Source organism: Ceratotherium simum, chromosome 31 (genome assembly GCF_057802395.1).
Source record: "Ceratotherium simum simum isolate JZ-2026a chromosome 31, ASM5780239v1, whole genome shotgun sequence".
Taxonomy (NCBI): domain Eukaryota; kingdom Metazoa; phylum Chordata; class Mammalia; order Perissodactyla; family Rhinocerotidae; genus Ceratotherium; species Ceratotherium simum.
The window spans coordinates 22,949,573-22,969,642 of NC_141930.1; the positions used below are offsets into that span (position 1 = coordinate 22,949,573).

Below are 20,070 nucleotides of genomic sequence, written 5' to 3' on the forward strand. Positions count from 1 at the left end.
GGTACAGAGTTTCTGTTTGGGTTGATGAAAAAGTTCTGAAAATGGATATTGGTGATGGTTGCACAGCATTGTGAATGTAGTTAATGCCACTTAATTGTACACTTAAAAATATTTAAATGGTTAATTTTACATTATGTATATTTTAGCACAATAAAAAGAAACAAAAAAATCCCAAAAAGTGATTATTAAAATTTACTACATTTATAAATGGAATACTAAAAATTCTGTGTATCATTTAAGGCTTAAGAAAAAACAGGTTTTAAAATTTTTTTCACTTTAATAAATTGCATAGTGATTTTTAAACCCTGAATAGATATAAACAGAATTTTCTGAGCAGAAAAACTTCCCTAATGGACATCAGAAAATGCACGGTGACAAAGTCCTAAAAAAACTTGGGCCTTCACCTATTTTCTCATATCTTTGTTGTCTCAGTCGGGAGGAAAACACAATCAGTATGACACCTTGGTTTCAACTTTAGTTCTAGTAACTAAGAGTTTTTGTTTCCCTTAAATAAAAAAGAAACATATTTAATTTACTTTTCCAAAGAAACATGCAGGTGAATAAATAGGAAATGAGGTGAATATAGAACAGAGGAAAAGAAAACAAAACTTAAGTCCAAGCTGTGCACCGTCTTTTCTCTCAACATGTGAAAAAATGGTATGCTTGTCATCATTTTCACATAACCTTCCTGCCCAACACAGGTTCAAAATTAAGTCCCTGATACAATCTGCCTTTGAATTCACTACTTTTTTGAGAGTCAGCAGGCCAGGAAAGTCCACTTTACCTTCTGACCCTCCACAGCATCCAGGATGAAGCTGCTCCTGAAGTCAAGGCCTTTGTTTGGGCTGGAAGCCTCTTCCAGGAAGTGACTCCCTATTCACTTGCTGTTCCTCCTGCCAGGAATGCTCTCCTCCTGGACGTTAACCTCACAAGCTCCTTTTTATCTTTTAGGTCTCAGCTTCAGTGTCACCTCCTCCAGGTGACCTTTCCAAGCACAAAAGCGGCACTTGCATATTTGTGGAATGACTGAAATACTCTTCTGTAGTGGTAGAGAACTCCTGCTCGTTTCTGCTGCAGGGTCTCCACCTCTGAGAACCCTTCCCTGACCATACCCTCTGGGATTTTCCTTAGTGCCTTGTGCCTCAAAGGCACCTATCCTGTTCTCAAGTTATTTGGTCAACTCTCCTCCGAGCAATCACACAGTGACCCAGGTCCCTTCAACATTGTGGCTCTACCATTTTAAACGTGTGGCTTTCAAAGCTTCTATGCTTGTCTGTATCCAACAGGTAGAGAAGAGAAGAGCATGGAGCGCCACATGTGGGAGTTATTTAGGTGCCAGGCCTGGAAGTGGGCATATCCCTTCTGCCCACGTTCCATGATCTAGAATTCAATTTCATGGGACACCTAACAGCAGGGAGGCTGGGAAATGCAGTCCCATTGTGTGCCCAGAAGAAGAATAAACAAATGGGTTTAGTGAACAGCTGGCCAGTCTCTGACACAAGCTTGTACACAGCTACTACAAAATTTGCTAAGGTGGTGTTTACAAGCTTTGCAGTTGACTGAACTGTATGTAGCAAAAAAGCTGTCCTTGATATGCCGTTAACTGTAATCTAGACTTTCTGTTCTTCTTACAATCAAAGAGAGAGAGCAAGAGCGAACAAAAGAGAGAGGGAGAGAGAGAGGAGGGAGGGAGGGAGTGCCCGTTTCTTTCTATGAGAAAAAATGTGGACAACATTGAGAGGCTAGTTAGTTATAATTTAGAATTATTTTACTTTGTACCTCATATAACACAGAAGGAGAGACAAATGCTGTTACTTCTCTCCTGCTTTATTTTCATGTTGGCATCCAAATGATGTGAATACTCCCAAATACCTCACTTAGATTCCAGTTTCAATATTGTTCTCAGAAAGAACACTAAATTATTTTTCTCTTAGTCAATAAAGTACTTAGTATAAAGCACATGAAGATGAGTGTTCCACGTATGCCTTTTATTATTGGTTACTAGTATGATATTTCGTCAAAGAAATTATAAAATCAGATTTCCATTAAATATTTGGTCTATGAATATAGCTCTTGAAAATATTATGTGCCACTTTGTTATCTAAAAGGAATAAACATCAGTTTTATTGTTTGGTTTTACTTTAAAATGCTTCTGTTTTATTGTCTGATTTTACTTAAAATGCTTCAGTGTAACAGTGGGAGTATAAGCTATTTACTAGGGATGGCCAGCTAACACGTTAAGGACTTAATGATAAACCATCACTCTAAAAATAGCCAGGGCAAGTACTTCAAAATTTGTTACCTGTGCCTGAATCAGAAGTCTGCTTAATTTGCATAAAGATATTGGAGGTAATTTTTAATTGGTAAAATAAGTGTTGTTCAAGAGATGGGATTGCCTGGCAAAACTCAAGAGATGGAATTACTTGGAAAGCCAGAAGAGAACATTTTCAAGGAGGGAACAGCCAACAGTGACCAAAGCCATCAGTTATAATGAAGCTTGATAAGATCTAAGTGAATTTGACAATGAAGAGGTCATTGCTGGTCGTTGAGAGAGCATTATCAGTGAAAATATAGGACAGAAAGCCAGACAGCAGTGACTGACAATGAACAGGAGGTGAGAAAGTGAACACTGTAAGTCTGGACTACTTTGTAAAAAAGTCTGGATGTGGAGGGAAGAAGCGTGAGAGACAAAGAAGCTAAATGCATACCAGGTGGGGAGTCAGAGTAATCTCTGTTTTCTTTTCTTTTTTTTAAATTATGTGACTTATTCATAAGGAGGAAAAAGGTCCAGTGGGAGGAAGAAACTGGGCAGGGAGAGGAGAGAACGAGAGAGAGAGATATAGATAGGGAGAGAGAGAGAGAATCACTACTGGACAAGGTGCCTGGATGTGTGGGGGGATGCGCATAAAAGCCACAAAAGCCACAGGACAGAATGAAGGCCTCTTTTTCCATGTCAGGAAGACGATAATTATGGATAAATATAGAGGGTTCTGATGAGAGAGAGATCCTAGGAGCTTGCGGGAACCCATGCCTACCACCTTTCATTTTCTTTGTGACAGAGTCTTAGTGGTAGAGTCTTACTGCTAAGTGTGTAGGGCAGAGGAGGAGAAGGGTGCCAAGAATCACATCACCCCTCTGGGCTTCATTTCCTCATTCCTAAAATGAGGGCAGGGACTCCAAAGTCTCTAAAATGAGGGGAGAGAGCTCTAAGACTGCAGTTTTAAGGGAACTGGAGAAGGCACTGACTAGGAATGAGTGAGGGAGAGGTGGCCGGCTCACAGGCGACACTGTGAAGTTGCATCAGGCCAGTGGATGCAGGCACGTGCTTCTCTCCACCCATCAGTGGGCAGCTTAGGGACAGACATACAGAAATGAGGGATCAATGTACCTGCAGTGGGGCTGGCAGAACTAGCGCAGTGGGAGGATTGAGAAGGGTGGGGGTGGGGGTGGGATAAGATATTGAATTTAGAATTAAAATGGAAACACAGGGGAACCTGTGAGAATGCTGTCAGCTGCTCTTCCCCATGGGCTCCTAAATTTTCCCACTAACTAACCAGAATAAAACCATTGCAAAGGATCCACATAAAATCCTTACAGCCCATTTTTATCTCACTGTGCATTTAGGATGCTATGAGGGTGTGGATTTTTTTATGTTACTCTGCTCCCTCATAATCACATCTGGTTCCCAACTCCCTCCTCCTCCATTCTGTACCATCTGGATGGCAGATCTTTCATTCTTCCTTCTCTACTTAAGGACACGCTACACAGCTTGGGGCTGTTGGTAACGGTGAGAACCTGGGAGCTCCGATTTGTCTGAAGCAAGGATGTAGGGAGGGCTGATTACACCTCCCATAAGTGGGCAGGCATTTGTGTAGAGGGCTTTGGTTACGGGCGAGGCTGATGTGTCACACTCCATTGACTATTGAACTGGAGCAGAGAGATCAGCATGTTTTGAAACAGCTGCTGATATTTGCCATTTGTAAATGAATGAAGAAGAAAATGTGATGCACTTGATTGCACCTTGACGTAACCCCACAGCCACAGTGGGTGGAGGGGCATCATCTATAGAGCTGCAATGTTAGAGCCCAGAGTGCCTTTGGGATCCTCTAAAAGGAGACACGATTTGTTAATGGGCACAGAGCTACATATTGGCAGAGTTAGGACTGCCTTCATTTAAATAATTACTAACATTCAGTTTCAAATTGAAACAGAGAAAATTAAAACCCCCTCTGGGGTGTAGGTGTTCTCTGCTCGCTGGTGTCAACTTTTGGTCAGAACAGGCCACAATTAGTAGCCAATGAAAATTTCCAGGGAATGTAAGTGCACAAACCATTTATACCTTGCTGTGAACTAATCAGATTTTTTTCTGTAGTGTAGGAAATTTAAATTTTCATAAGGTGTGAGGAAAGAGATATGAGAGATAATGTAAAGACATGGGGGAATTTTCCCTACTATGTATTTTGTACAACAAATAGTCACTGATTTCCTATGATGTTCTAGATAATGGACCAGGTCCTGGGATCCTGGAGTGAGTAAGATGTGATTCCCCTCCTCTACAAGTACGGAATGCAGTTAACTAAAGAATGAGTTGAGCACAGGTTCAGAGACATACTCAGGGTACTGAGGCATGAGGAAGAGTTTGTCCTTGGGAAGAAAGTTAAAGAACATTTGCTGACTGATTAGATGTGGGAGATGAAGGAAGAGTCAAGGAATACGCCCAAGTTTCTAGCTTGCGTGAGAGGTGATCATTCATATAAATGGAGATGGAGAACAGAAAAGGAAGAACTTTCCCCCCATCTCTGTCAATGGAAATCTCAACTATCTTTTGGAATCCATTTGTTTAGAAAGTTATTCATACAATAATCACTCATTATCTTTGTATTGAGTGTCCAATATGTCAGGAAATGGGCTAGGCACTGGGGATATTATGACTTTTAAAAATTGCAGTTGTGTTAAATGTTACCAAGAAAAAAGTACAGTGTGCAATGAAAGCATATAACAATATGTCACAGGTGCCATCATCTAGCCTGGGAAGAGTGAGAAGGAAGTGGTCAGATTTGGGAAGAGATAGTTAAGCAAGCTCTGAAGAATGTATATAAGTTAGTGAGTCAACAGAGGGAGGAACCTTCTCTGAGGAAGCTTGGTGGACTTAGGAAAACAGATGTGACTGGAGATGAGGAAGTGAGGAGAGTAGAAAATATGGCTGTGGATAGTCCCTAGTCAGGCTGAATTATTGGAGTCCTGGCTTGGTGAGATAGGCAATAGCCTGGGCTCCACTTCACTGAGAGTTTAGCACTGGCTTTGAGACCAGTTCTAGTAAATTAAGTGCTTCTGTCTCTTGCCCCCATCGAGAGTCCCCACTTGGCTCACTGGTTTGGATATTTGGGTGTTTATGATATTCTTTTTGAGAGAGACTGTCTTGATAACCTACCCAAGGACTAGAATCCTGTCTCTGAACCATAGCACTGTAGCTAGGATCCTATTCTGTGCTGCCTAAGCTTCCCGTGTGTGGGCCGGCCAACATCACCACCCTGCTGGTCCTGACTCTTTAATGTGGGTCTGTCCTCTTGGCCATATTTTGCAGTGAATTCTCTCTGCGAGTGCATCTAGCTTCCGAGTCCTTGTTCCCTCCAGGATGTCCAGGAGTGGACAAACTCAAGCTCTTGCTCTGTTGTGGGATAGTGGAGGTTTAATCCACCTCCTTATATCTTGACTTTCAACATTACAAAAACACTCATCCAATTATGTAAAAAAGATATAGGATCTCCATTTGCCAAACATAAATATTTTTAAATGCATCAGGCATCTCATTAAATTCTAAACATAAGGGAGTATCATTTCACCAAATTTGAGAACCTTAGCGTTTTGAAATCCATTTTGAAAAATGAGTTGCTGGGCCAATGGAATTTATTTAACATTATAAATTCAACAAATATTTCCTTATTGGGTCCTATATGCAAGGCATTTTTCTAGGCTCTAGGGTTTAATCAGGTAACAAAATAAAGATCTTGCCCTCATAGATCTTCTATTCTAGTAGGAAGATTAGCTAGTAATTTTGTAGTAATTTGACAGAGTCATCTCAGCAAATTAGGAGAAATGCTTTAGGCTCCAAATCTAAGCTGTGGTGAGGATAGTTACACGCAACTCACCAGATAGTTACCAAAAGAAATTTGTACCCTCCAAGAACGAGTAGATTCCTAATGGCTTATTGGACAAATACTGTGACTCCTTTGAAATGTAGACTGTGACTACAGGATCTTCCTTACTTGAGTCTCATGCATTTCTCCATCTTTGACTCTCACACAATTCTCCTGTCCCTCCACCCTCAAGTATCCATATATTGGATATATCCATGTTCTCAAATATCCATATGTTACAAGGCTCACAAGGCAAAAAAAAGGTTTTCTATTCTATTTCTATTTCTATCATCCATGATATTTTTATCATCTGTGGCTTTCACTCCTTCCCCTAGTGCCTGACTTTTGGATCACTCTGCTTCTTCAAGGCTTCTTCATACATTACGGAGGGAGGAAGAAAACTTGGAAATTAACATTCAAACTAATCAGTTTCTTTTCCATTAACTTCTCTAGTAAATTCTTAGGAGGAGATAAGGGTTATTTTTATTTCCAGTTGACATCATTACTGTGGTAATATCACCTTTTCCTCTTAAAAGGAACTCATGGGCAGACAGGCAAACACACGAACACGAGCCTGCAGGACCCTCAATGACAGTAGAAGTATGGTATGTTTTTCCAATGGTCATGCTTCCTTCCACTGAAAAGTTTCCCAAAAGTATACTGGCAAGGGTCAAATGGTTGCACAAAGTGCTATTTTGAGTTTTTCAATGTAAAATATTGAACTCACATCTGAGGGGTTCATTTCCTTTTCAAAAACTACCGGTTAGGGTTTCCATATGTATACTTTTCTCCCACCATTCAATGTAAACAACCCAGACGGGCCTCTGTGAGCCCAAAGGGATGTCCCAGTTGCAACTGGCAACCTCATATCAGAAGGAGTAGCTCCAGCAACAGATCCTCTGAAAAAGTCTGGCAGTATTTATTCAAGTTAATACCATTTTTCAGCATCTTTTGCCTCACCTCCACACTTCCCTGAATTAAAAACATTCTTTTTAGTAAATCTGACAAGATAGTAACAAGCCCACGAGTTTATTTTCAGCAGTAGATGATTCACAAACAAGATGTTGACGGGCTTTTATGATTACAGATTCCAAATATCCTGGTGCCACAAAAGTGTTCATAAAGAGTGATAGATATTATAAAAAAGAAATAAAAAATGAAACAGAGATATAAATAGGCTTTTTCATTAGAACGAATGATGGAAAGTATTGACCTCCCCTAAAGGCACTCTTCCTTTTGTGAGCTTTTTATTTCATTGTCTTTGACCTGCAATCACGATCTTTATAAGAAATAGTTAGCAAAAGAGGCTGAAAGGTAACTAAGAAGATGGGTGGCTGGAAATAAATGTTTCCTCGAGCATTTGTTACCCTTCAGAAATGTCCATCAGCTGAAATATTCGTCCCATAGAACCACTTAAGCAGTGCAGAGGAGAGAAGCGGGTAGCGGTTATTAATTTTTAAGGCTGGCTGACAGCTTTCAGTCCAAGAACAAGGCTTAGCTTTGCATTTTGAATAATGCAGAGATTTTCATTAGTTAGAATAGGAATCGAAATGATAAATGATATATTATCTGCCAAAATACTGTGACATTACAGAATATATTTGCAGTTACCTTTCAGAATAAGCTTTCCAGAAGTATACTTAGACAAATTGGAAAGCTATCAGTATTGTTTTCTTATTTTGTGTTTAAATTTTGGAAAAACAATTCAAAGGACATGTCTTCTTATCTGTGGGTTGGTAATGTCATATCCAAAGGGCAGTTCATTAAAAGCTAAGTGTTGGCACAAATTGCACTAGTCCATGAGATCATTGCAATTGGTTTCAGACATTTCTTTTTGCTCCCATTTGCCTTCTGAAGACTGGGACAATTTAATTACAACTGCACTTTCAATTCCTACTTCTTTCAATAAAAAATGTAAAATTACTCGTGCTGGAGAACTACCAGACTAAAAGGTTTGTGATTGCTTTTCACTGTCATCTCTCTTCCAGCAGATTATGATGTCAAGTTGGTCTAGGGCATATCTACTTTGTTTTGAGCAGCCAAGACTCTTTCTGACTCTAAGTATTATTTGAATTGATGGTGACACAACTACTATATCCAGATGCCTCTCGGTAACTTAACGTATGGCCTTAATAACAAACACTAGAATTAAACCATTAATAAAACAGGCTGTTAGCAGCTGCTTCAATCCCAATTGATGGACATTAAAATAGCTGATTCAGAGATTTCTATAGAGACACTTAAGTTAATTAAAGACACCAAAGTCAATGGAACCACAATATCTGCCAGTAGCAATACAATCTGTATACACTGACAATTCCTCTAAAAGAAGGCAGCTAGAAGGTCAAAAAATGTTTACGCAATCTAGATGAGTCTTTTATTTTGCATGTCATTTTCCATTTCCCAGTTTTGCTTAAAATCACGAGCCTCAAAGAAAAGTCCTTTCTATATTCTATTAGATAAAAGAAGACTATTGATTAATCTGCTTTTTCTCACACAATAAGGTAGGAAGGAGCATTAGCATCCTTTGGGAGCCTCCAACCAGTTCAGTGAGGAGAAAAGGAAAGAGGATGCTTTCGGTACCTACTCAAAAGTACCATAAGGGATTCAGCTGAAATTTATCATTCAATGTATTAATTTTTTGAAGTATTTAATCAGCCTCATTTCTAATAATTTCCTTTAAGTCCCAATTCCAGTTAAAATCGTTCATGCTTAACCAGTGGTTTTTGGCTGTGCAGCCTGTCTTGGTTGTGAGCAGGAAGCACGCTGCTGACTTTCTGTACATCAACTTTGTCAGATTGGAGAACTACTAATGGAACTCTTGAAAGTGTACTTCGTGAAGTTAACCTCATAGTGGGAAGTGTTGTCATTACAACTGCACTTTTGAAATGTCAGAAACTTTCTGACTCATCTAGCATTTAAAAAAAATACCCCCAGGCAAGCATAAAAGATATGATGCAGTGTGTTTGTACATTTTCACTGCCTCAGGAGTTTAATCTCAGGGTCTAACATTTCTTCCATTTGGTCAAATAAATTGAGATGAGAGCTCATTGTCAGCTGGATTTCAGTTCATATCTCATGCACTGCATCTATTTAGTGGGAAGCATTCATCAGACCCTTCTGGAGTTCTGTTCTAGAAAGAAGCTATAATGCTTAGCTAGACACTTACCCTTATTTTGTTAAAGAGTCAAATTTAAAACTCAGACAGTAAATGCAATGACGTAAACAAACCTCCAGGATGGTTGGGTGTGATTTATCTATAATAATTTAATTTATTTTTTATTTTTATTTATTTATTTTTTTTTAATTTATTTTTTCCCCCAAAGCCCCAGTGGATAGTTGTATGTCATAGTTGCACATCCTTCTAGTTGCTGTATGTGGGACGCGGCCTCAGCATGGCCAGAGAAGTGGTGCGTCGGTGTGCGCCCGGGATCTGAACCCGGGCCGCCAGCAACAGAGCACAGGCACTTAACCGCTAAGCCACGGGGCCAGCCCTAATTTTTTAATAAATTAAAGTTTCTTTGGTATTTCATGAGCCCATAACAGAGTTGTGCCAAGAAGTACCTTATACATTAGCAGGCACTCAATAAACGCCAGTTGTTGACCTATGTTGCTAAATCTCTACCCATATAACTTCAGGTCACCTATGTCTTTTTTTCCGAGTGTTCTGCTAAATTGTGACTACTTAGCTTTCTGGCATCCATTGATTCATTTTCAGCATCTCTTGTTTTTTGTTTTTGGCTTTTTTATTTGCATCTCACCTTGAAGGTTGTCATTTTTAGTTTTCTTAGAGCATTTCATATAGTTTATATACATATAGATCTTGCTATAATGTATTGTTGTATTGATGTTATTGCTATTAGTCAGATTTCAAAATTCTGCAGCCAGCATACTTATAATTGATAAAAGTATGTGATGGCTAAAACAATGCCTATTCTTCTATTCAGCATAATATTGAGGTGTCTGATGAAGAATTATTAAGACACGATACGACAGCAATCAGTAGGCATCCATGTCTCTGGGCATCCTCCCACCCAACTTGAATTCAGAGTTTCAATATTTAGTGCCATCTTATTTGTGTGCAGTTTAGTTTGTAAACGTTTGATTGTAACTTTACTGTGCCAAGTTCAATCGTTTTAAATTCCAAATATGAAAGATTTTATAGCCCTGCAATGATTAGTTTTGGAAGCTATATCTCATCCCAAATAAACCCACAGGTAGATGCAGCAGTACTTACACGTGTCCTCCTCTTCCATGAAAACACTGATCACATAACAGGCACACACAAAACCAACCAACTGCAAAGGAGGAAAAAAAACGTACGTTAAGAATCGAAGCTAAATGTCCATAATTAAAGAGCCTAGATAATCCAACAGACATAAAGAATATATCATAGTAATGTCTATGAAATTGTAATAGAAAAAACCTTGTTTTAAATAATAGCTGTGGTTTTAAAGAGGCTTTTCATTTCTACTTAGCTTTAATAGTTTTCTAAAAAAAAATATATAGGAATGGGAAAAAATCAATTTCTAGATATTTCACTTAGATTTTGATTTGGGATTTAGAGTTCTTATATTTTAAAATCACAACAGATTATTGAGAACACATATTTTTAAGTTTTCACAATCTATAGAGCAATTTGTAACAGCACTCGTTACTACAACTATTTTAATGTTTAATAGCCACAGCAGGAATCGAAACATGTTAATTATAAATTAAATACCAATCATTTACTTAATTATTTAAAATGCTTAGAGAATGTAAGTTCTATTTAAATACTAAATTGTTTTGTTAACTATATCATAAGAAATTGCATAAACATTCGGGTCATTAGTCATAAAATAAAATAAGAGATCGTTTATACTTTGGATACTACTGTTAAAAAAATAAATGTAGCTGCTAGACTCTAGGCTTTCTAGCTTTTCATATTGTTTTCTGCCCTTATTATACTGAGAAGATGATTTCTCCTCTATGGAGCCGGAGACACTGCAATTCCTGGAGGACAAAATTGTCAATGAATCTAGTCTATTCTAAAAGTACTCTGATAAGTACTTCGATGAAAAATAGATACCTCAATAGCTGTTATACAGTCTATCTTCTTACCTTTCTCTCCATTATTAAAGTCTGTCCCCCTGCCTCCTTATAAAATAACATTTGGGAAGGAAACTCTTTGGATAGTCCCAGTGTCAAAGGCTGAAGTTGCCAACGCAGAGAACAATATGCCTGGTGTTTGTGATTGCCCATGTCGATTGGAAGCCTAAACTCTGAACTCATAATCCACCTCCAGACTATTGAGACTAAGGCTTAGAAGTCCTTGAGAAAGTGAGAGGTCCTGGAGTGAGAAGGTCTTATAGAGAGAGAGCTGCCAGAGGGCTAAAGTCTCCTCTCCCCTACGGGGAGCCTCTCCTCATCTCAAATCAAATGAGGGGATAGTTCAGGGAACCACTTGAGGAGCTTGACATGTTTCTTGTAATTTGGGGAACACAAGGGCTTGGTGCCTGACTCACACTTGGAAAAGTCAAAAGGCAAGGGGCTGAGGCTAAAGGGGCTTTTGGTGGCAGAATGTGAAGAGATGGCTAGGTAGGCATGGAAGGACAAGGATGTCTATGTGTGCCCTTAGCCTAGAAGATAAGGCCTTCTGAAAAGAGCTAGCTGTGCCCTTCTAGAGTAGGACTCCCACCCAAGAAGACTTGCTGCCAGGGGCAGGTGACCTCAGAAGAACTATGCTGGCACTTGGGATAGAAGAGGTGAGTAGGATTGTTAAGTGGCCAGCCAGAGAGGCTGATCATCCAGAAAAACAGGTGAGGATGCTAAAGGAGGGATGGGGTGGGTTTCTGAAGAACCCACAAAAGCACCCCACAAAAGGAAGTATCTGCATTTGGGATCTGTTATACCCACAGAGTACTTCCTGCTAGATTACAACTGAACCAGCCACATAAGACCTTGTTCCTTATCTCTTCTCCCATGATTCGTCCTTCTATCTCATCCCTGGAATCATCCCAAAGAGCAGCTAGTGAGTGCGGAGAGAAGCGGAGTGAGAAGAGGAGAAAGCAGCTATGGGTCCCTTCTTCACTGCAGATCTGCATGTTGAAATCAGGCCCAAGCTGAGGAAGAGAGTCTTTAAGTGGATGAGAGTTTGCACTGGCTCGCACTGGGCTTTTTAATATATATCTATAAGCGGCCGAAAGAGCTACAAGTTCTGCCTGAAATGTGATCCAAACGATGAGATAGACTGAGGCCATAGAGTGTACTTGAATGGACAGTGGGAGAAAGAATAAAATTGCCTTTTGATTGTGTTCTACCAAGTCCAGTTCCTTCAATAAACTATTCGCATACAGAAGAAAGAAATGGGCTATGATCCCATAACTAAGAACTTCCTAATGGATTTTCTTCTAGTCCTTTTTCTTGTAGTTGCTATATGCCATAGTTATACTCTTATGACCCAAGTCAATACTTTTCATAAGCTTAATTATTAATAACTGCATAAATTTGCATAACTTAAACAACTGAAATGCATTTAAGCAATCTATTATTGAAAGTTGTTTTCAAAGTTTTTATATTATAAATCCCTTTATTAATATTCATGCTTTTCTTATATTTTGGATGATCTGATTCCCAGAAGTGCCATAAGTATTTACATGCCTTTTTCACACATTTTTAAATTGCTTTTCAAAAGGTTTGTATCATCTTTTATCCTACTACAGCAGTGAATGACAATTCTTGCTTTATCATACCCTTAGTAGCATAGGACTTTTCATTTAAAAAATACATGCCCGTATAATAGACAAAATGACATCTCTTCATTTATTTAATTTGAAATGGTTTTATTTCATCTGCAACATTTTCATGTTTTATTAGCCATTTATATTTTTTATTTTCTGAATTATCTGCAGAAGTCTTTTGCCCATTTGTTAATTTAATGTTGTTTTCATTAATTTGTATGAAGTCTTATGGAGTACAAATAATAAGTCTTTGCTCTATTTGTTGCAATTTTTTTTCTTTATGTCAGCAAGTGATAGTGGTGGCTTCATAACTGTAGTGGCTTCATAATTCATTGTCTTAGTAATCCATACATTGGAAGGCATCTTCCAACAAATAACTTTCCAGTTTCTTGACGAGCTCTCCCTTAGGGATATGTACATATGTATGTGTGAGTAAATTGAGAACTATCTGGTATTAATTTTCTATCGCTGCTGTAAAAAATTACTACAAAGGTAGTGGATTAAAATAATGCAAATTTATTATTTTATAGTTCGGGTGGTCAAAAGTCCGAAATGGGTCTCTTTGGGCTAAAATCAAGGTGTCAGCATGGCTACATTCCTTCTGGAAAATTTGTTTCCTTGCCTTTTTCAGCTTCTAGAAATGAGTGCATTCCTTGACTTGTGACCCCATTTTCCCATCTTCAAGGCCAGCCGTCCACAGGCGGCCGTGACTCTGGTTCTCCCTCTTCTGCCATCTTGTTCCACTTTTAGGGACCCTTGTGATTACATCGGACCCACTTGAATAATCCAGCATAATTTCATCAATTTAAGGTCATCTGATTAGCAACTTTAATTCCATCTGCAACCTTAATTAATTTCCCTCTGGAAATTAGGGCATGGGCATCTTTGGGGGACCATTATTCTGCCTATCACACCTGTGTACTTGTGTTTTAGGTTCTCAGTAGGCTTGCCGCACAAGTTAGGCCACGGTAGAGAAGGAGAAGTGACATTGAGGAAATGACAGGTTTTAATGTATGCGATACAATCATAGCATACTAATTTTAAAAAAGTGACTTGAAAGGAAACTTTGAGAATTCGTGTTGCATATCAATCCATTCCTCTCAGGAAATGCCATCTTTTGATATTGGGGAGAAAACTACTATCATTAATTTGGTGTTTGTACAGCTAGTCCATATTTTTACACTTTTACTATAAATATGTATCTACGAGCAGAATGTAATTATTTTATACAGCACTTATTTCAAATAGTTTCCTTGACAATTTAAATTTTGAGGGTATTGTCTTTTCAATTCAATTAAATCATCATTGCTTTTATTTCATATTGTAAATGACAGAGAGCTTATACTAGGAGGAAGCTACATGTCAGCTCTGCCATTTAAAAAGTTTTTTCCATGCATGTGTTCATAATTGGTTTTATCTTCAATCCACGGATTCTTGCAGGAAAAAGTTTGAAGCCATATAACCATCTTGTGAGCATTAGTTTTCTTAAAAACAGACAATGTAATCTGTAAATGTACTTACCCCAGCACACAGAGATTATAATTATTCCCAGTACACTCAATATGCATGTCACCATTAATTCCATCACACATTGGAGCTCCTGCTCCCCCACGGAATGTTGCTAGTACCTTGGTAACACATGCGACTTTCTGACATGTAGTCTTAGCGAGGCCACACTGTTAAATCACATGTGAGATGTTGTTAAAGGCCAATTTTTCTTTGGTTTTTAGATAAAAATAAATAGAAATAGAAGTAATATTTTCTTCCCACGCTCCCATGGATTATTTTGTTCACTCATTTCAATACATATGTTCTACTTTGGATTATTTTATGTACCTCTTTGGATGAATATGCCCTACTCTGGAGAACTTACTTTGAAGATGACACTTTTGCTTAAAAAACAGTTCAGTGAGTTCAGGTGACAGGAGTTCTAGTGACATAAACATAGATCAGATTTCTTTTGAACCCTAAAGAGCTAGACCAAGTGACAGCCAAACAGATCAAGCGTCTCCTCCTATCCAGTGTGACCAAGACGACTGATAGTTTGGTTTTCCTCCAGCCTCACTGCAAGAAAAAGGCTAGTAGCATAATGGATGAATCATGTTATAACTGAAAAATTTCTGAACTAGTTTTGTTACTTTGCTTAAAGACAGAAATTTAGATGCTACATTGCTTATTTTATCTTGGAAGTCAATTATTGAATAGTTAGCCCACAGTTGCTTGATAATTTTTGTATTCCAATAATTTTTCCTCCACAGCAAGCTCAGGTAACAAATCTTGCAAATCATTATTTTTCATCTATATAGGTGATAAAGATAAATAAAAATGTTTTGATTGAGTGTTATAGGTTGTTTTTAGTGTAAAGCTAAGCCCTTCTTGATAGCTGAATACTACAAAGAATATTATTTTTCTACTTTCCTAATAGACTATACTTCTTTAGAAAAAATATGACACTCTACCTACACCTTTATGTTGATTTAAAGTAAGATAAATTATTATTTTGTATTCATTGATATATTTTGAGATGACAATGATGTCTAAAGTTTATATTGGCATACTATTAGCCTCTTTGACAGGGAACATACTTTAGTGTCTTCTAACATTAGCTCATTCAATTTGGCATGCTGGGTCCATCTGAATTTACTGTTTGGTTCATTGGCATTTACTGGAAGAAAGGCCAGAGGATTGATGAGAGGGCCCACTGAGAGCAAACTCAGTGAACTCAATGCTGAAGCATTGTTCTCACATATTAATATGTAGAGCTAATTTGATGGGGTTGAAAAAAAATCCCATCTTTATAGAGAAATTTTGACCAAAAACTAAGTCTACCCCACCCACCTTTGGTTTGCCTTCCAGTTATTATAAGAGGCCTGGAAAATATTAACTGTTAATGGCTGAACCATAAATTGCTTTGTTACATAGTTACACATTTAAAGGTACAAATCTAAGTACCCTCTAAGGAATCTTTATAATATAAAATAAAACTTTGTTTTCTGCAGGAAACTTTTTAATGATTCTAATGCAAGTTCCCTTCCAGGCTAAACAGAAAGGCACTGACCAGATGACTAACACTGAAAAACAAATGCAAGTTTTATAGTCCTGATTTCATCATTTGTGTAGGTGCAGTTGAAATTTAGGGAGAGGTTTGGAGTTAGGACAAAACATTGAGAAAATTAGACGGAACACATAGGAAGATGATCATAGATGTACTTTTTTTTTTTTACAGTCAGAATAGTACCTTATTGAAAATGTGAAAATCTGTTCTTTTGCTTTAAGTCTTGCAAAACTAGTGGTAAGTCAAAGATTTGTTCACTCTCCTCTGAGTATGTGTGATTATGTATCTGTGTAGGCTAGCATCTGTGTCTACATACGCTTTTGCTTTTGATAGTCATTTTAGCCCCATTTTAATTAATATATAAAGTTTTATTATTCTAACATTGCTAAAACCTGAATTAAATATTTCTTGAGAATAACAGAGTCTTCTCTCAAGCCTTCCTCCCTTTTCGCCTCCCTTAAGTCTGCTCCTCAACCTCTATTAATGCTAGGTCTTTAGAGACCACCAGCATTCATACTCTTTGAGAACCTAAAAATGAATGCTGGGTCTTAACTCCCTCTGACCTATATACCCTCTAGCTGAGGAGCTTCTCTGGAGAGGTGTGTGTAAGGGGAAGTCTTAACAGATCCTCTTCAGAGTTGTGAATTGTGGATTGTAGATATCTCTTCTTGAGGCTCAGGTGCTATGACACTGCTCTCTTCTGGAAACTCAGAGACCTGAAGCTGAAGACCTTGGCTCTCAGGGTAGTCAGCTGAGATTAGCTTAATGTTCTCTCTCTCTTTTTTTTTTTTTTTGGTGAGGAAGGTTGGCCCTGAGCTAACACCTGTTGCCAATCTTCCTCTATTTTGTATGTGGGTCACTGCCACAGTATGCTTGATGAATGGTGTAGGTCTGTGCCTGGGATCCGAACATGCGAACCCAGGCCGCCAAGGCAGAGTGTGCCAGACTTAACCACTATGCCACCAGGCTGGTCCCTTGTTCTCTTTTTTGTCTTCTGTCTTCTTTGCCTTGCCAGACTCAAAAAATCCTGAAAGATCGTCAAGGTAGGGGAAGTACAAAGTTCTTCTGGTTTCAGACTGTCATTTTTTCCTTTTTTCTGGTTTCAGGACTTCTTACTGGCTTCTCTGGTGGCTGTGGATCAGGAGACGCCTCTAAGGAGGCCCTAAGACTTGGAGTTCCAGCCTGTGAGAAGGCCCTGGGGTTGGTGGGTGAACCCTGATCAAAGGCCATAGGGCAGGAGGGTATGTTCACAGAGGAGGGCCTGGAGCTGGGAGTGGCCTGGGTGGAGGAGGCCTATTAGGGAGTACTGAGGTCCTCTGGATAGAAGCTCTCTTCTTTGGTTGTTCAGATCCTTCATTTGAGGTGCAGGTTTGGAGAACTACTTCTGGGAGAGATGAAGCCTGCTCTCAAGGGATCATTGCTCTGCCTGGTGACGGAGCTGGGGAGCAAGAGAGGACTCCTTCCTGGGACTCACCACCCTTAATGATGGGAGAGGGCTGGGCCTGGGTTGGGGCATTGCAGGGTGGCAGATGCTCTTCCTCCTCAGAGGAGCTTGCTTCAGCCTCTTCCTCCTCTATTTCCTTATCTTTTAAGGGCTCCTCTTTGATCTCAGAGTAGTCTTTTCCCTGGACTGGATCAGGTTCTAGCTCTTCTTCACTTGCCCAGATGGATTACCTCTCACTCTGGTAGGTGAAGTAAGAGGCCTGGAGACCACAGATGTTCAAACTGGGGGAGCGATGACTAAGAGCATCTGCTGCACCTTGATAGTTCCTTCACCACAAAGACATTGTTGGAATGTTGCTTCTCCAATTTGCTTGTCACCTCATAGAGATTGCTCATCTCCCTGTACGTCATCCCTCAAGTTGAAAATGTTTTGGAAGATGGCCACATAACAGCCAATAGGACTATTACAAAGAATAGGCAGCTCCTCTAGTAGTTCCTGGTTCAGATCTTCAAACACAATCTCGGCTTTGTTGAACTCTTCCTCCACTTTGGCAGTATTGGCTTTGTCTTTCTTCTTGGCATTCTGCACTGCTTCCAGGTGGTGCTGGCACTGTCATAGTCCACAAGTTTTCAACACCATTTGGCGATTCTTTCCTTAGTATCGCTGAACTGGGCTACATAGTTTTCCTTGGTCCTCAAAGCCTAGTCAGCTAGTTTCTTTTTATAGTCTTCCCAAAGAAGATCATTATTCCCTATGATGGCCTTCAACTCCTCATGACTGTACCACTCATTGCTGTAGATCTTCTACAGGGAGAACATTCCTCGCATCACTTTGACTGCACTAAGAAAGTTCTTCAGGTCCTTGTATAGCTTGTCGCCTTATGCTGGATTACTGGTTTATTATAAAAGGATATAACTCAGGAATGGCCAGATGGAAGAGATCCATGGGGCTAGGTATGGGGAAGGGGCGCAGAGCGTCCTTGCCCTCTCCGAGCACGCCACTCTCCCCGAATCTTGAAATGTTCACCAACCTGGAAGCTATCATAGCTTTTCTTTTATAAAGGCAAAAGAGAGCAACCTCATTTGAATAATTTTTTCAGAAATATGTTTTTACCTACTTTTCTTAATCTTGGATTTTCTCCTTGTAGTTTCAGAGCCTTGTATTATGCTAAAAATATTCTGTTATCTGTGTTTTCTAACAAGATTCTATGTCTATGTACTGAAGAGAACTGGTCAACATATTTATCCTTTTCCAAATGAGTCTTTTGACTGACAGAAAGTAGGATCAGGTTTTTAGTTATAGTGGCAGCACACTATCCTTCCCTACTCAGTTAATTTCTTTTTTTTAACTAATGAAACTTTAGAACACTCAATTTTAAAAGAATAGAGCAATGTTTAACAACAGAAAATTTGTCAGATCCAATTGTTCACTAATGGGCCTTAATAATATCTTGATAGAAGACAAGAAAGGAATTTTGACTAGGTAATTGAAATATACAATACCATTAGTTGAAAACAGTAAGATAAAGACATGCCATACTAGAAATATTAGATCATCCTCCAGGCCCTTAAACAGAATTTGCCAGCCATAATCTCAATATTACAACAAATGAATTAATTAAAATATATCCTTTTACTTTTGCTTTATTGATGGGCATACTAATAAAATATTTATTCCAAAAATTACTTTTGCTATTGTGATTAACCAAACTGCCATTTAATTAATAATGTTATTCTCATGAGAACCTGTCAAGACATCTTGTTAATCACCAATTTGTAGATGGCTGACTGTTGAGTAGTTCTTGGTTTCCCAGAATATGAGTGGAAATAGTCCCTGTGGCATTCTGCTGATCTCCAAGAAATGGAATAAAATGCATTCTTGCCAATAGCAAAGAAACACAAAGTAAATAACATTAGGATAATAATCCTGATTACTTCTGCTTTTAATAAAGCTTTGAAAGAGTTATTCATTTTAAAGGCACCTTTATTCTCTTCCATGAAAGCCATCCATCTCCATAACATTTAAATGATTTTCTCCTCTGTATTATAAATTCTGACTGCATAAATTCTATTTTTTTTGATATATTAAATGAATGCAAATGACATAAGGCTAGATTCCAACCACTTTTTGTGTAAAGGATTGACTATTTTTTGCAAGTAGGATGTGTATAGGAGACTGATTTGTTTTGGCCTGCAGGCCTTGTATAAGGATTGACAGGATTAAGTTTCACACACGAAGACACTGGGATGTCAACAATTGGCTATGTGTCCTACTAGTTGTGGATCTTAGTAAGAATGAATCAAAGCCATGAGTCATCTCTAAAAGCATGAGTGTCTTAAGGGATCACTTTTAGGTGAAATAGATGGATAGGAAAAGCTCATTGAAGGCACTTAGAGAGGAGAGCTTGCATAGGCCTAGCCTCAGGGTGTGAGAGGATTGGTGAGTTTGAGGTAAGCCTAAAGGATCCTTGAACAAAAATGTCTCCCCAACTGCTTTCCTAAATTTTCCAGTGTTCACACCAACATTTAAGCCTTAAATCTTAAGTGAATCCTTAAGGAATGACAGAAGTTTATTTAACACCTGGTTCTAAAATGCTCTTTGTTAGTCGATTTTTCCTTAAGTCCTAAATGACTCTATTAAAGTCATGGCCAAACTGCCTGTGGGAAGCAGACAGTGGCTGACACACTTTGCTCTGTGCAGAGCCTTCTCCCT

General features: G+C 38.7%; 1 protein-coding gene and 1 pseudogene across 3 annotated transcripts in view; both read right to left on the reverse strand.

The window, feature by feature from the left end:
• NKAIN3 (sodium/potassium transporting ATPase interacting 3) overlaps positions 1-20,070 on the reverse strand; it is a 627,619-nt gene that overhangs the window by 34,987 nt on the left and 572,562 nt on the right. For all 3 annotated transcript variants that reach the window (XM_087420525.1, XM_087420523.1, XM_087420524.1), the window contains exon 5: positions 10,375-10,435. In XM_087420525.1, the coding sequence (XP_087276651.1) occupies positions 10,375-10,435 (61 nt within the window). The remainder of the gene's footprint in view (positions 1-10,374; positions 10,436-20,070) is intronic.
• LOC101406824 (bridging integrator 2-like) overlaps positions 16,547-20,070 on the reverse strand; it is a 34,625-nt pseudogene continuing 31,101 nt past the window's right edge.